General features: G+C 37.7%; 1 protein-coding gene across 1 annotated transcript in view; it reads left to right on the top strand.

Annotated features, from left to right (window-relative positions):
* The window catches only part of PHLPP1 (PH domain and leucine rich repeat protein phosphatase 1), a 175966-nt gene that overhangs the window by 80329 nt on the left and 78759 nt on the right, over positions 1–16878 (top strand). The window contains exons 2-3 of the mRNA XM_081150244.1: positions 5583–5779; positions 11552–11677. Coding sequence (XP_081006370.1) covers positions 5583–5779; positions 11552–11677 — 323 coding nt within the window. The remainder of the gene's footprint in view (positions 1–5582; positions 5780–11551; positions 11678–16878) is intronic.

The following is a 16878-nucleotide window of genomic DNA, read 5'->3' as shown; positions in this document are numbered from 1 at the left end:
CACCCGAAACTGCTAAAAATCAGGTGAAACAGCTTTTAGATGCTGGGCATCAGGCAGCACCAACTAACAGATGAGAGAGCGTTCCAGGCCTCAGTGGCAGACGAAGGAGCCCAGACAGAGCCTGGATCCATGGAGGCTGAGCAACTTGAGTTCACAGAGCAGAGTGCTGGGGAAGAAAGAGCTGCTCAGAGAGACAGGGCCCTGGAGTGGGCAAGGGGTCCTCAGTGAGCCTTCAGCTGAGCCATGATCAGTGCGTGTGTGTGAGGAAACTACCTAAGGCTGGGGGGGAAGAAAAGCACAGAAAAGGAGCAGAGGGGACAAACCTTGAAGCTCACGCAGGGCCAGGAATAGTTCATGTTCCCACCAGCAGCAATAGGAGATCTTATTATTTACAGGGTATCAGAGGACTCAGCTTGCTAATATGACTATTAGCTCTAGGCTTAAGGCCACTCTTGTCTTATATGGCCAGTCTTAGAAAGCAAACCTTGTTAGAACTGAACTATTTCCAACTAACTTAGCTGTGTCGCAGAACAAAACTCCATAATATTTATAGAAATATAAAAATAGCCAGCACTCAACAAGATAAAAGTCACAATGACTGGCATTCAACAAGTTACCAGGTGTGCAAAGAAGCAAGAAAATAGGACCTAAATGAGGAAAAAACTCAGTGAAACGAAACTGACACAGAAATGATACCAATGATAGAATTGGTTGACAGGGACCTTTAAGCAACCATTATAATATGTTTCATTGTGTGTGTGTGTATATAAGTGTATGTGTGTCACACACATATACCCCAGTTGAACTTCTAGAGATGAAAAGTACACTGGATGGAATTAACAGCAGATTCTACACTGCAAAATAAAAGATTTGTGATCCTGAAACCATAGTATACCAGAAATTGTGGAATGCAGCTAAAGCAGTGCTTAGAAGGAAGTTTATGGCACTTAAATGCCTGTATTAGCAAAAAAGAAAAGCCTCAAGTCAGTGACCCTAGTTTACACCTCAGGAAACTAGAAAAAATTAGCCTAAATTAATCCCAAAATTAATAAAAGAAGCAATAAGGGTAAGAACAGAAATAAATGAAACCATAAACAGAAAAACAATAGAAACCAAAAAAACAACAACAAAAAAACCCTAATAGAAACCAATGGAACTTTATTAAGTCCTTTGAGAAGCTTAATAAAATTGGTAATCCTCTAACTAGACTCACCAAGGAAAGGGGAAAGAGTCAGGTTACCAATATCGGGAATGACAGAGGTGACATCACGATAGATAGAGTCTATGGATATTAAAAGGACAAGAAGGGAATATTGTAAACAACTTTACGCCAACTATATGACATCTTAAATGAAATAGACTTTCTCTCTCACATACACACACACACACACACACACACACCCAGGAAATAACAAGACTCCGGGTCCAGTGGCTTTACTGAGGTGTCTAACAAATGTTTGAGGAAGAAATAATATTCATTTTATCCAAACTCTTTCAGAAAAGTGAAGAGGAAAGAATATTTCAACCCAGACACCAAAGCCAGAAAAAGACATGAAAAAAGAAAAGTATAACCTGAAATCTCTCATGAACATAGATGTAATAATTAGTGAAGTTCTAGCAGATCGAATTCAACATACGTAAAAATGATGTCATGACGAATGCAGTTTATCCTGGGAATGCAAGACTAGTTCATCACTTAAGAAGCAATTGAATTGATCCCAATCGCTTCAATAGATGGCAGAAGCAGCATTTGAATAATTTCAACGTGCCCTCCTGATTAAGAAAGAAAATTTATCAAGTTAGGAATAGGAGAGGACTTCCTCAGTTTAATCAAAGGCACCTATGAAAAACACACAGATCATAGTGTTTTTAGTGGTGAAAAACTGAATGCTACCCCATTAAGATTAGGAAAAAGGAAAGGATGTCTGCTTCCACTACTTTTGTTCAGTATGGTATGGAAGGTTCTAGCTAGTGCAGTAGAGCAAGAAAAACAAATAAAAGGCACATAGATTGCAACCGGAGAAGTAAAACGGCCACTCTTCACAGAGGAGGACTCATGCCACCTGATTTCAAGGCTACTTATAAAGATTCAGTAATCAAGTTAGTGTTTTCTTGCTATGTATAAAAAATTAACTTAAAATTTATTATAGACCTAAATGTAAGAAATAAAACTACAAAATTTCTAGAAAAAAGCACAGGAGAAACTCTTAGTAACCTTGAGTTTGTCACAGAGTCCTTAAATACAACACAAGAAGTATTAATTATAAAAGATAAATAATTGGACTTCATTAACATTGAAATTTTGCTTTCCCAAAGTACTGTCAAGATAATGGAACAGCAAGCCAGACTGAGGGGAAACATTCACAAGTCATATATCTGACAAAGGACTTGTATTCAGAATATATGAGGGACTCAATCCAGTTAAAATCGGACAAAAGATTTGGATTAGTCACCTCAGCAAAGAAGGTATGTAGAACGCAGATAAGCTTTTGCGAAGAGATGATCAGCATCATTAGTGATTAGGGGAAGGCAAATTAAATCTATAATGAGATACCACCACCTATGTTCTGGAAGTGTTGACAAAGAGGTAGAACAACTGGAACTCCGGCCCCTGTGATGGGGCTGTAAAATGGTACAACCCAGCCATTCCTGTCCTTCATGTTTACCCAAGAAAAATAAAAGCATATGCTCACCCAAGAACTCCTACACCAGTGCTCTCAGTCAAACTAGGCAACCACAAAAAAAGGGAAACAGCTTCAATGTCCATCAGCAGCTGAATAGTTAGACAACGTGGTATATTCATACAGTGGAATACTATTCAGAAAAAAGAGAGAACTCCTGGCATACTGAACAGTGTGGACAAAAAGTGGCAGAAAGCAGATCAGGGGTTGCCTGCACATGGGAGGCACTCAGGGGGAGTGAAGGGGCAGGGAGAGGTCACAGTAGGCACGAGGAAACCGTTGGCAGTGATCAGCGAGCTCATTTCCAGCAGTGGTTTTATGGGTGTGTGTAGGTCTTTCTTATCAAATTACCATGTGCCAACTGAATAAGAAAGACAGTGTATGTTTTAAGTCACCTTCTGTTGTGGTCAGGTCTCTATCTCAGTTTGAAATATTTGCCTTTGTTGTCTTCTGTCTTCCTGGATCACGTGAGAAATGCCTTAAACCTGTATGGAATTAGAGTAACGTTTCTGAAATAAAAGTTTCAACAATTGATCCAGCTTCACGCTGGCAGGCATTGGTCACTTGGTGGTGATATTTGTTAGAGCGTAGGACAGTTGGAGTTCCTCTGAACTGAGGGGCTTGAGAGTGGGCAGGGAGCTCAGGTGACTCCTATGGCTTAGAATAAGGGGGTCCCCCAGGTGTGTGTCGCTTGTCCCTCTCCACATTCCCGGTGCCCAGTTGGAGCTCACCGAGCCCTCAGGGAGTGTGTCTCATCTGGGACACGAGGGAGGCAGCAGACAACACGGATATTGAAATTCTGTCAGAACAAAACAAGAGCGATTTGATTCAGACTGGGATGTTCAGGGCTTTCCAAGGACAGGCTGATCTTACCGTTAGGCTCCAGGACTATTCAGGCCCCTTGGGAATTTTTGTTGGTGTCTCCCTACTTTTCTGTCATATATCCCCTTCCAGCCTTAGTCCACTCCATCTGGGGATTTGCTCTGGGGCTTTCTCTGGGATTTTGTGGAGACAGAGAATTGAAGGGCTGTTCCTTATGCATTCCTGTTGTCTTTTGCTTCAGTTTCAAGTTACTCACAATGTGACAGGTTAATAAAAGTGACAGTTTAACAAATAAGTATTCTTTCTGATGTGGCTGAATAAAACACTTGTTTCCCCCCCATATACATTAGTGTGTGTGTGTACACATACTTAGATCAGATTCCTTGTTAGAGAATGTTAGTCGTGGAAATTGGATTTTGGAAATCCAATTGCCCATTGTCCATCATTTTTAGTCTGGCACTTATCTATCATTTTTTCCTGGGAGTCTCTTGTCTCCCCTTCATCCCTACAGGAATAGCATCTGTCATGTAGAAAGGAGTTCTTCCACTAGCTGCCTGGGCATCTTCGGCTCGGGTGTAAGTGGGACAAGTGAGTGACTGTGGTCTGATCCGTCACTGGCAGCTTTGGCACGTCACATCTGTTTTGAAGTCTCCTGGGCTTCCTGCCGCTTTGTGGGAGCGTTAGCATTTGGTGGACAAACAGCTCAGTGGGGCTCCCAGGTCCACTAGAGCGCTAGCTGTGTGGTGGTTGCTGGGCGCCAGGTTCAAGTGGGTGGACCACTGTTTCACTTCACTCTGGCCCAGCCCCAGCAAAATTATGTTTTGTGCAGTGTTCGTTGTATAAGACATTCCAATATACTGGGAGAAAGAGGAAGCGAAATGCAAACCTGCTGGTTTTGTTAGTTGCTGACATTTCTGCCCAGAGGTATGTATTGGGAGGGTTCACCCTTTGGATCTTTTCGAGATCTATTTTTGGTGCTGCTGCTCTTCTTGTTTCCTTCTCCAGTAGCTATTAGACATATACCAAAAATGCTTGGTATTTGTGTTAATTTTAATATTCATAAGAACGTAATTTCTCTTGAATCTGTTTTTTCTGCCAGCCCTTGGCAACGAGGCAAACCTCAAATAAATATCACATTTCTGGCTTGGGTCCTGTTCGTGGACACGTGTCCCCCGTTTATTTCTGAGCGTGGGCTTCAGTACACTTTTACATTATATATTCATTGTCTGCAACTGGGAAATATGTTTCTCCTTGTTGATAAAATTCCATCCCATGTTAATCACAGTAGTTCTCCCATTCAGTTGGTGGGACTTGTCTAATGTTACTCTGCCACATTCATTTTCAGCTGGGAAACGGAGACTCTTCTTTCTCAGCTCTCTCTCTGTTTCTGTGTTCCCTTCATGAGTCTCAAGCACCACAGCACACCATCCTTCAAAGATAGGTGTGAGGTTTATCTTTGAGGACATAGCTTATGGTTATAGAGAAGTGTTTTCTTATTAGAAACGTTGTTTTTAAATTATCTCCTAAATAGTACATCAGGGTGGGGCAAAAGTAGATATTCTTTTAATACAAGAGTAAACTCTGTGTTTTGTGTACTCACAATTATAAACCTACATTTGCCCCACCCTGTATACATTGAGTATCTGTAGAAGGAAAAAATATATCAGCAGTTAATTACGTTAAAACTGATTAGTTTCATTAAGTGCTAGATCTTGAATGTTATTTTCCTATCTTCAATCTGTAGTATTTTAACTCCAGCCATTCATAAAAATATGAAGTCATCTCTTTTTTTAAATGTAAAATTAAATTCTGAAGGATGTAGAAGAAATAAAACTTAGGTTACAACAGAGGAGTTAAAATGGTCATTTCCTAGACTTTTAAGGAAAAAGCTGTTTTTCACCTAAGATTGAAATGTATATGTGGAGGTGTGTTAGTTCTTACTATAATTGCATTACTTCAGGTTTCAGATTCTCTCAATTACAAGTTATATTATTTCCCTATTCTCTGTTGTCCATGTAATTTATAGTAGATGAAGGATTATTTCTTTAAGACTAAAATGTTTGCTTGCATTTGTTCCAGGAAAACCTCACAGCACTGGTAGTTCTGAACGGATTCAGCTCTCAGGAATGTATAATGTCCGGAAAGGCAAAATGCAGTTGCCAGTGAACCGATGGACCAGACGCCAAGTCATCCTGTGCGGGACCTGCCTAATAGTATCATCTGTGAAGGACAGTTTGACTGGAAAGATGCATGTTCTGCCACTGATTGGTGGAAAAGTAAGTTTAAAACAAATGAAATACTAGCAGGTTTCCCAGTGTCATAAAGGCGCTTACTTTGATCCAATAATGGGTGGATGGTTTTCAGCTCATCTAAGGTCTTCCTCAGTCCCTGCTGTTCTGCACCAGTGGGCATTGTTGGCTGGTGATGTTGTGGAAAATACCAATGCCATTGGTTCAGGTGAGGCTGTGGTGATCCTCGCTTCAGTAGTGATGCATCTTACCTACAGGGCTGAAAATAGAGCAACTGGAATTTCAGTGTTATAGTTTAGGCTGTAGGTGATGTTATTACTTATGAGTAGACATCTTTTGATACTTTGGGCATATATTTTGTAGTATAACACAGTGACCCTTACGTCCATGACCTTAGGATCATTCAAGTGTTATTGGAGGTTAGACTCTAGCTTGAATCTTTGATCCCACTTTGCCATACCTCTCTGTGTTTAGTGACCGGTGCAGTTAGCATTTTTAGTTTGTCACTATAGTTAGTCATAATTTTTGAACCTGAAATGTTATTCATTTTGGAGAAAACTCATAATACAGCTGATAGATATTTCTGACACTTACTGGCTGCTTTTCTTTGAGTATGTTAACTAGTTTATTCCTATCATTTGTAAAATAAAAAGAACTAGATTGCTTGGGAAAATGTTACATACTTTTTTTTGCCAGATTTATTTATAAACTCTAAGTGTTGGTAGGGGCATCACTACCAAATTCTATGTATTTCCTGATTTTTAAATGACACGACAATCTATTTATAAATGGGGAATCCAATGTGGGTGAAGAAACGGGTTTTTGGAAATCGGGCATATTAAAGAAATGTTTTCCTCACCATTTCCCCCCGCTGAATAAGCATGGGAAAGAAAGCAAGATGTGGAGAATATAAAGAGAGGAAAGATAAGAAACTAACTTTTGTTAATGTGAACATTTTTCCGTTGGCAGATTTGATCTGCTGGTTCTAGGGATTAGAAATGAAGCAGGTAAGACAGGATGTGTTCAGTAGTAAATGGCTTCTTGTTCCCCTGCTATGAAGCAAGTTCATTTTTCATTCATTGGTTTACACTAGTTTTTCCCTTAAGAGTAAATAGCTCATGTCAGGCTTTATTATCCTCCTCTGCTATTCTACAGTCTAGTCCTAAGAAGACTAATACTTGATCAGTTTTTAAAATATATTTTGGCCAGGCTGCAAGGAATATTTAGATCTATTTCAGTCATTTATTTCGAAACCATTGCTTCTTAACTTTTGTCTGAACATTGAAGAATTAGTGTTATTTTATGACTGAAGATTTTGCCCTTTGGATGGATTACTGAAAATTGGGTCAATGGTAGTACTCCCATAGGTCATCATTAAAAATGCATATTTAATGTTTGATGCCCTGTTAGGTCAACAATCTTTTTCTTCTGTATGATGTTAAGGATTTGCATAGGCAAATTTAATATAACTATTTATTAAATACTCTCTATGGGGAAGCTGCTTTGTTTGGTGTCCCAGAAATACCAAGATGGGTAAGCCTCCATCCTTGCCTTTGAATAGTTTGTAACTTACTCTCCAGAGGTGAAGGATGGGCATAACAATATCTGCTCTAAGAGAGGTGCAGAAAAGTAGGACAGAAGATGAGTGGAAGGAATACTGCATTCTGTGGGACGAATCGGAATTTTTGTGGTGAAGGTAACAGCAAGTATGGTAGAACTTGAAAGGTGAAAAATCTATTGGTATATGAAGGAGATGGTCATGATTATTGTGCTCAGAGAAGCAGAGGCAGGAAAGCAGTGGAATGTTCAGATAAGGTCAGAAGATTCAATTATAATTAGCATTTTCATTCACAGCTAGAGACTTGTCCTGTTTCCCAGGCCTGTTATTGGATGTACTTCTACCATTGAAAGAATTGAAAGTTAATAGCTTTCTTTTCTCCCAGACAAACCTTGTAAATCCTGTTTTGCACTATGCCTCTAAAAATAATTGAGTATATTGAAAAATAAAGTCTTTTAAAACCCATTGACTGAGTTAGGAAAAATCTCTCTTTACAATCCAAGTTTTCATTAATGTGTGTCTGTTCTTGTTTTCATTCTTTTATGTTCTTAAAGGAAAAACTGAGAGTAAATGGAAGGGGTTTTTACATTAAGTTTTAAAATTTGTAAAAAAAGGTCTTGTAATGAGGTGTTAAATAGATTGGTCATAACCTAGACATAATTGCTGTGATAATCAAATTTGGAGTACCACTTGAGCCATGATCATTTGTTTACATTTTGAAATGTAGAATTCCAAATATGAAGTTAAATAAAGCTCTCTTAAAATTAGTTTAAAAACACTTGTGCAGAAGAGAAATTTTTATTCATTGTATAATTATTATGTTATATTTAAATTTTTCTTTGGAATTTAACATAGATTATTTTAGCTACCTTATTTTAATTAAAACTTTATTTAATATTCAAATTATGCATAATAAATTGAATAACTGATAACCTGTTACTCAGTTAAGAAAAATAGCAGGATCAATACCAGTGTTTCTGCTTGTGTTCTCTTTACATCTGTCTCATTGCCTCCCCTACCAGTATCCACTGTCCCAGAATATATATCTATCATTTTCTTAATTTTATTAAGTTTTATCATGTAACTGTGTTGTGCTTGCTTTTGATCTGAATAAAAATGGTACCGTATTGGGTGTGGTCTTATGAGTGAATTTTTTCACTCAGTATTATGTTTTATAATGAGAGTCTATGTTGCTTGCTCTATGTGTTTTTTATTTCTGTATAATGTTCCACTCTGTAAATGTTCTAAATTCACATAATTTCTTAAGTAATTTTCCTGTTGATGGATATTTGGGTTGCTTCTAGTTTTTTATTATTATAAATAATGCTGCTGAAATAGTCTTATGCTAATATGCCTCCTAGTATGCAAAGGAGTTTTTCTAGGGCAGTAGTTCTCAACTAGATTACTGTGCCCAAAGGGGACATTTGGTAATAGGTGCGTGTGTTTTGTCAGATGATTGAACAGTCAACATATCAGTTGATGTAAGCTAAGCTGTGCTGTGGTAACAAAATCCCCCACATCTCAGTGACTTATCATAATAGTTGTTTCTCACACCATATATCCATTGTGGATTTGTGGGGATTTCTTTTTTTCACATAATTGTATAGGGATCCAGCCTGATGGAGGCCCTGCTCTATTATTTTTTAAAAATATGTTTCTATTGATTTTTAGACAGAGAGGAAGGGAGAGGGAGAGAGCGAGAAACACCAACCAGCTGCCTCCTGCATGCCCCTCCTGGGGATGGAGCCTGCAACCCATGCACATGCCCTGACCGGGAATCAAATCGGTGACCTCTTAGTGCATGGGATGTTGCTCAACCAGCTGAGCCACATGACCAGGACTCTGCTCTCTTATAATTACAACATTTGGAACATGCAGCCTTCCTTTGTTGCTTAGGGAAAGAGGTAACTGGAAGATCATTAATCAGCTCATGTATATTTGGCTGCAGAAGTGATACATGCCATTTCTGCTCACAGCTCATTTGCCAGAACCAGTCACAGGACTCCACCTTAATTGCAAGGGGTCTAGGAAATGGAGAAGTAGATGAGTGTATGGTTAATACCAATATATTTTCTGCAAGGGGGCATTATCGGCACTTATAAGACAGGGACTCAGAGTAAAACGTTATGCAAAGTATTAGTCCTTCACAATGTACAATGAAGAATTGTTCAACCCAAAATTCCTATAGGAACTTTGTAACCTGTAGGAATTTTGACCTCCTTGAGAAATATTGCTCTTGGCGCATACTTAGGAGTGCAGTTATTGGGCTATAGGGCATATGCACATTCACTTTTACAAAGTTATATCAGATTATTTTCCATAGTTATTGTACCAGTTTACACTCATATCAGTGTTCAAGTCTTCTGGTTTCTTTACCTCTTCACCCGACTCGATTGAGGTGTAATTGACATACAATAAACTGTACATTTTGATGACCATTTTATAACTGTATACTCCCATGATTGCAGTTTGATAGCTATATACAACCATTAAACCATCACCACAATCAAGAGAGTGATTGTATCACCCCTAAAAGTTTTCTTGTGCTCCTTTGCACCTCTTTTTCCTCCCCCTCTTTTCCTCTCACTTTTCCCCATCCCCAAGATACTGCTGGCCTGATTTCTATCAATATAGATTAGTTTAAATGGCATTTAAAAGAAACATTTTCTCTGTAGTGTATAGAAATAGTTTATTTTTGAGTACTGATCTTATTATATCTGGCCACCTTGCTAGATTTTCTTATTTTTTCTAATATAATGTTTATAGAGTCTTGAATTTACTATGTAGCTAATCATGACTTATTCAAATAATGATAATTTTATTTCTTCCTTAATACATTTCTTTGTGTTATTGTAATCGCCAGGACTCTAGTATGCTATTGAAAAGAAATGGTAGATACTTGTCTAATCAATGATTTTAAAGAGATTGATATCTTGTTAACATTGAAGTTTGCCTTAGATGTTTGATAAATACCCTTTGTCAGCTTAAGGGAGTTATTTGTTCTTAGTTTACTAAGAGCTTTTATTATGAATGATGAATGGGTGGTGAATGTTACCCCTTTTTTTTTTGTAACTGTGGGCATGACCATAGGGTTTTCTTCTTTAATCTGTTAATGTGATTAATAATTTTATAGTTCCAATAATAATGTTAAATCATCTTTCCTTTCCTGAGCTAATTGCAACTTGTTCGTGATTCCTTTTTCTATATTACTGAATTCTGATGCAACATTTTTTTTCAAGATAAGTGTTCATGACTGAGATTGGCCTGTAATTTTCCTTTCTTTTACTGTTCTGATCTGTTTTTAGTTGTATATAGTGGCCTTAGAATAGGTTAGAGTGTTTTTCTTCATTTTTTGTTTGGTGGATGAGTTTGCACAAATTTGAAATGATCTGTTCCTTGTAACTTCGGTAGAACTCAACTATAAATCCATGTGGACCTGATATTTTAAGAGTTTAAAAAAATATTAAGTTTACACAGTGACAGATGATTCTTAGAATTAGTAGGGTGATCACATTGTAGGGTAGAAAAATGTTGAATCACTATATTGTACACCAGAAACTAATATAACCAATATAAGGTTGTGTATCAACTATACTTAAATAAAAAATAAATATAATTTATAAAAGCATTCATTCAGTTTCTTAAATGGTTATAGGACTATATAGGCCTCCTGGTGTTTTTTTTTTTCTTGACTTATGGTAGTAAAACATGTTTTTCTAAAAATTTGTCAGAGAATTGCTCATAAATTTGTTTGGAAATTTGATCTGACTTTATCACTGCATTATTAGGACTTGAACATTCTCAACAGTAGAGTTTTATTTTAGGTTAATCTCAATTTCACATCAAATTTTAAAAAACCGATATAACATGCTTGAGTAGCTCTTTTTTAAAACGGTTGTAATTCAGAATAATACAAAAGTTTCTTAAGTAAAAATCCACCCGAAGTAAAAATTCTTAAGTAGAAATCCCCCAAGAGGAAGTAAGAACCCCAGCATCCTATGAGGATATGGAAAGATAAGTAAAGGAGCCTGTTCCAATATTAAACAGGAAGAAAAATTTCACTATTATGGGGAAATCTAATGAAGATAAAGCTCCCCTTTTCTGGTGTCCTCATGACTCAGATTGGTTTATCAGACATGTGTTCACAAATATGTGCAGGCTCACCCGTCTAAGGTATAGTTAATGAAACATGTAGATGATTCTGCTTTCTGACCTGTTTTTGTGTCTGTTTGTTTTTACAGGTAGAAGAAGTGAAAAAGCACCAGCACTGTTTAGCATTTAGCTCCTCTGGACCCCAAAGCCAGACTTACTACATTTGTTTTGATACTTTCACAGAGTATTTAAGGTGGCTTCGACAAGTCTCTAAGGTAAGCACTTACCCAGGAACTCTGTTCTGCTTCTTGTTGGCTAAAGAGTTGCTTTCTTTTGGCTTTGCCCAGTTCCAGAATATAGTTATACCCTCAAGAAATTTTTTTTTCAGATACTGCCAGTAGTTAGCAATTTTTAGTTTTTTAAAAGCTCATGTTGGCTGAAAAGTAGCTTTTAAAAATTGTGTTTTGTTTGCCAGGTTTTGTTTGTACTTTAAAAAAGAATTCAGTGGGTAGACTGGCATTACTACTATATTCATGTTATAGATGAGGAACATGAGATTGAGTCTATTTAAAAGACACTGGGGAGGACAGCTGCAAAACCACAAAATACCCAGAGAACCGTCACAAATTTCCCCTTGTCTTCTGACTGTTTTTTCTTATAAGAGCCTAATCGTGTGCTATCTCCCTTTTTCTTTTTCAGCTTCTGCCTTTTGAATAGTTTAGTGTCTTTTGTCATCTTAATTATTTTGACCATTTTATATAGTCCCCTAAAAATAAAATCACCATGACCTATGAAACAATATATACTTCTGTGTGTGTCTGTATGACAGACACCAGAATAGCATGATAAATAAGATAGATAAATGTTAGTATCACAGGTACCGTGTGTGAGGATGTTTTTATATCACATTTATAAAATTTCTGTAAAATGGATGGATCACTGTGTTTGTGCCTTGGTTTTGGGTGTGTTTATGAAATGATGAAACCTCTCTACGGTGCAAAAGCATGGAATTTGCTTTCATATTTTAAAATTTATAATCCAATTTCTTATCCAAGTTCAGTATGATTCAGACTGCAGTATGATGTAATTATTTGTCAACTGAGTGAATCCCTAACTTTGTAAAGCGGTTAACAGAAAGTTAGAGAATTATGCCTAGAAAATCTTTTTGAAATACTAGTTGCATTTGAATGATCAGGTAAAGACTGTTCTCTGATGAGGTGATAGCCTTAGGAACAGTAGTTTCTGCTCCTTTTAGAGAAGAAGCAGTGGGCAGAGTTTAGCTTGATAGGACTTACAAGATTCTGCCAACCTAGTAGGCAGATGGAGTTTCTAAATGACAGGGCAGCACCCCCACTAGAGAAAACGGGAACAATGGCAGGCCTCCTTCAACCTGCATGTAGAACTAAGGTAATATTAGAAGCAATGAGCACATCTGTCTGATTGTTTTAATGTTACTCTTGTGGTTGCAAGTGCAAGTAAGTAAGTGTTAAATAATATTGTGCTTTTAAATTTAAGTGCTTATATAGGCAGTAAGTCAGTGGCCCACTCTGCTTTATTCAGAAAAAATGCCAAACTATGGTCAAAGTGCAGTAAATTTCTTTGTATGTGGAGATGTTGATTTTTTAATATAACCTTTTTATTTTGGAATAATTTTCTGTTTACAGAAAGGCCTCAAAGATAATACAGAGAGTTTCCATATACCTTTCACCAGGTTTCCCAAACATACTGTGCTTTTGTCAAATCTAAGAAAGCAACATTGGTCCATTTTTCTGAAGTAAACTCTGTAATGTATTTGGATTTCACAAGTTTTTCCATTCTTCTCTTGTCCCAGCATCTAATCCAGGGCCTCACACTGCATTTGGTTGTCACATCTCCTTTGTCTACCCTGGTCTGGGGCAGTTTTTCAGTCTTTGTATTTTCATGACCTTGATGGTTTTGAGGAGTACTGGTCAGGTATTTTATAGAATGTCCTATATAGAGGTGTTTTGATCGTTCAGACTAAAGGCAGTGTAATAGTCAGCTGCCTCACATTCTTTTTGGAACAAGTCAGAGGCATAAATTCTTAAACAAACATGGATAGGATGTAAATAAAAGTGTATGTAAATTATCAAGTTCACCAACCACGGATTATTTTGATTTAAATAATAATGGCAAAAAGATTACTAGGTATTGAGTTTAATAGTGGTGTATATTAAACATCCACACAAATGGTAAGTCACTGTTCAGAAGCCAGCAAGCATTTATTAAGCATGTTCTGTATGTCAGGTATGTTTTGTGCATCAGGATACAGCAGAGGACAAGTCCAGTTCTCCTTTCTTGGTAGGGCTTACATTGGGTAGACAGACAATAAATAAGTAAACAGACAAAAAAGAAAATGCCAAATAATCATACTTCTGTACTACAAGGTCATATTACAAAGAATGATGGAGGAGGAATAGCTCTTCTGAGGAGGGGACTTGAAACTGAAACTTCCATGAAAGAAGAATCTGATTATTTGAAGATCTGGTAGGAGGAGCTTTCTAGGCACTGGGAAAAGATCCTATGAAAACTCTAAAACTGGAAGGAGGGATGTGAAGGCAGGGAAGGCAGGTATCTTATCTTATAGAACAGGCTAAAGAGGCTGGATTTTATTATTGACATAATGGCAAGGCATTAAAGAGTTTTCTTTCAGAAAGTTACTGACCTGACATCAGCTGTTGTGCGCAGAGTGGATGTGTGGTGGGCAAAGATGGAAGCGGGAGGCCTGACCGACAGGAGGCTCTTGTGTGTGCTGGGAGGGAGGAGCGGGCAGAAATGGAGAGAAGTGAATAGATGTATTTTGAGACATGTTTTAGAGATTGAGTGACAGGATTACTGATAAATTACGTATGGAGCATGAGGAAAATGGAGAAATAAGAGCGGCTTCTAGGCTCTCACTTTGAATTACTGGGTAAATTGTAGCCTCAGTCAGAAATCATAGCATAATCAGACTCTTTGTATTTGAACCTTTAAAACTATGGCAAAATACAGGTCTTAACTTCAGAGAGCTTTCTGGAGAGGCAGCAGAGAAGGGAAGTGCTAGGGATAGAATATAAAATATCTCTTAAAAGGGTGTGGGAAATGTTGATTTTGAATTTGTTGCTGGTGATTGTAAATGTCTCATGTTACCTGGGTTAATACTCCTTTCTCTTGCTGGCTGGCCAAAATGAATCTCCATGGTCTAATAGGATAGTGTATCTATAATGAGGCTCTCACTCTGATTATCCAAACCTCTCAATAGGAGGGTGGAGTATGGGGAAGAATTGTGAGGCAGGAGAATGTGACTGTGGCAGGACGGGGGAGAGGAATGTTGGTGTGAGTTTCCCATTTCCCTGGTTATTGTCATTAGAAGGTGTTTGATATGTATGTGCTGAAATGTAATATAGCAGATGCAGATCGTTCACACACATAGGCATACAGGAGATTACAGCTTACACTTAACGCTTACAAGTGTGGGTGAGCGCTTCCAGGAGAGGGGAGCGACTTTGTGTTAATGGCTTTAGGTTACTAATAATAACAATAGTTAACTAGTAGTTATGAATTCAAATTAGAACCTTAACCTCCTTTCCCTACAGAAAGTCTCTGGATACTTAGGGAAGCAGAATTGTGTGGGGGGTCAAGCATTTGGGTTTCAAAGTAAGGCAGGCATGGGCTCTACCATTCGCTGGTCATGTGACTGTCCAAGTTTGTAAATGTTAAGCTTTTTCATTTGATAAAGAGAATAATAATAGTACTTACCTCTTAGGACTTGTATGAAATATGCGTGTAATGGACTTACACTGGTTCATTGTGTGTGTGTTGCATGCACACTTGAGAGTGACCAGCAAAATCAATACGTAAATAAATTAATTTTATGACCATCACCAGTGATTTGCCAGCCAGTCTTTTTTTAAAGCATTATGTTTTTATGTTTATTTTAAGCAGATAAAGACACAAATATGTTTAGTTCATCTGAACAAGGGATCTGCTTCTGCTCTTAACAACCACAGCAGCCATTTGGGATCAAGTCATTAAGCATGGCAGACACTGGGGAGAAAGGATATTTCTTCCTGAAAAGTCAGGAATGCGGGACTAAGGGCAAAACATTTTAGTAAAAGCAGGTTTTAGATACAGTATCTTCCCTTTCTCCAATCTTAAAAACCAGATACACAAAAATTATGGTTAGTGAATTAAAGGGGAAGTGAGTTGTAACAGGTTGATTAAAGAGGTTAGATATTATAGAAGAAATAAGTGAAAGAATGCCCTATTTGGATGTGATCCCTACGTGAAATATGGCCACACTCTTCTTTAAACTTTGTATATTGCAGATAATCCCAGGAGAGTCTTTTTTCTCTAACCCAGCATCCGGGGAGAGTAGGTTGGGGTGCTGGGAGAGAATGGGAACCTCGTTCCCTCTGGGAATATGCGCTGATGGGAAGTTTAGGGTGGCAAAGCCTGACGAGACTAAACCACTTCTTCTTCCAGCTTCCCCTTTCCATTGCCCTCTGTTCTTCCTCATATGGAGGTACCTAGTTTAGTCACACTCAGGGTTACTATGGAAATAGTTTCTTTTTCTTCTGGTTGAGAAACAAAAGTGCACAGAATGAATTGTCTTTACATCCTGATGGTTATATGAGGAGCCATTCATTTCGATAAGGATCTAAACAGAAGACAAACCGACAACAGAAAGAGATACCTGAATTCTGATTTTTAATGACGTCCCCAATCCAGCCAGGGTGGGAGGGCAAACAGAACCAAATTTCAATATTTTTACGATTAAGATGAATTAGATAATTAATTTGAAAGCACACTTTGTTATTTTCAGTTTATGCATTTGGATCTTAGCTACAAGAGATGCTAATCTTTGTTTCATTTGATTTTGGGGGAGGTTTATAAGAGGTTGTTAATTAGATATTTTCTGTCAAGAGGGTTCTTATATACTTATTATTTTTTAAACTTAATCTTAGCATTTAGTATTGCTTGCCAAAATAATACCCAAAGCAGTCCCTTTAGAGTTTTTATCTTGGGTGGATGTTAGTGGTAGATATTGTGTAAATAGCTCCTTTGAGAGGATTACAATATTGATTGTAAAGTCATCCCTAAAATATTTATGCACGGCATGCTTCAAAAATTCAGTAAACATCCTATTACTTGCAGTGTCTAAAAGGGCTCTGTTTGCTCAACATGGGTACAAGTATCCAGCATGTTTTCAAAGTGGTTGGAGGGGCAATGATGTATGAGGCCGAGGGTGGTAGCCATATAGATGTTATGTAGCTCAGCATTCTAAATGTGTGCTTCATGAGGCCACTTAGCTTGCCCACGTGTCTTTCCTCCTTATTGACTGGCGGCTGACTTGCTGGCAGTTGCTGGTGACTGTGGTTATCGCAGTGGTTATCTTCCTGGGGTCTTTCAGTATTAACCATAGTATTTTAATTTCAGGCCTTTTTTTTTTTTTAAAGTCACTGCAATGGACTTTTAG

The sequence above is a fragment of the Miniopterus schreibersii genome, assembly GCF_964146895.1.
Source record: "Miniopterus schreibersii genome assembly, chromosome: 10".
Taxonomy (NCBI): domain Eukaryota; kingdom Metazoa; phylum Chordata; class Mammalia; order Chiroptera; family Miniopteridae; genus Miniopterus; species Miniopterus schreibersii.
The sequence above is the reverse complement of the archived record's forward strand: the minus strand, read 5'-3'. Positions and strand labels throughout refer to the sequence as shown.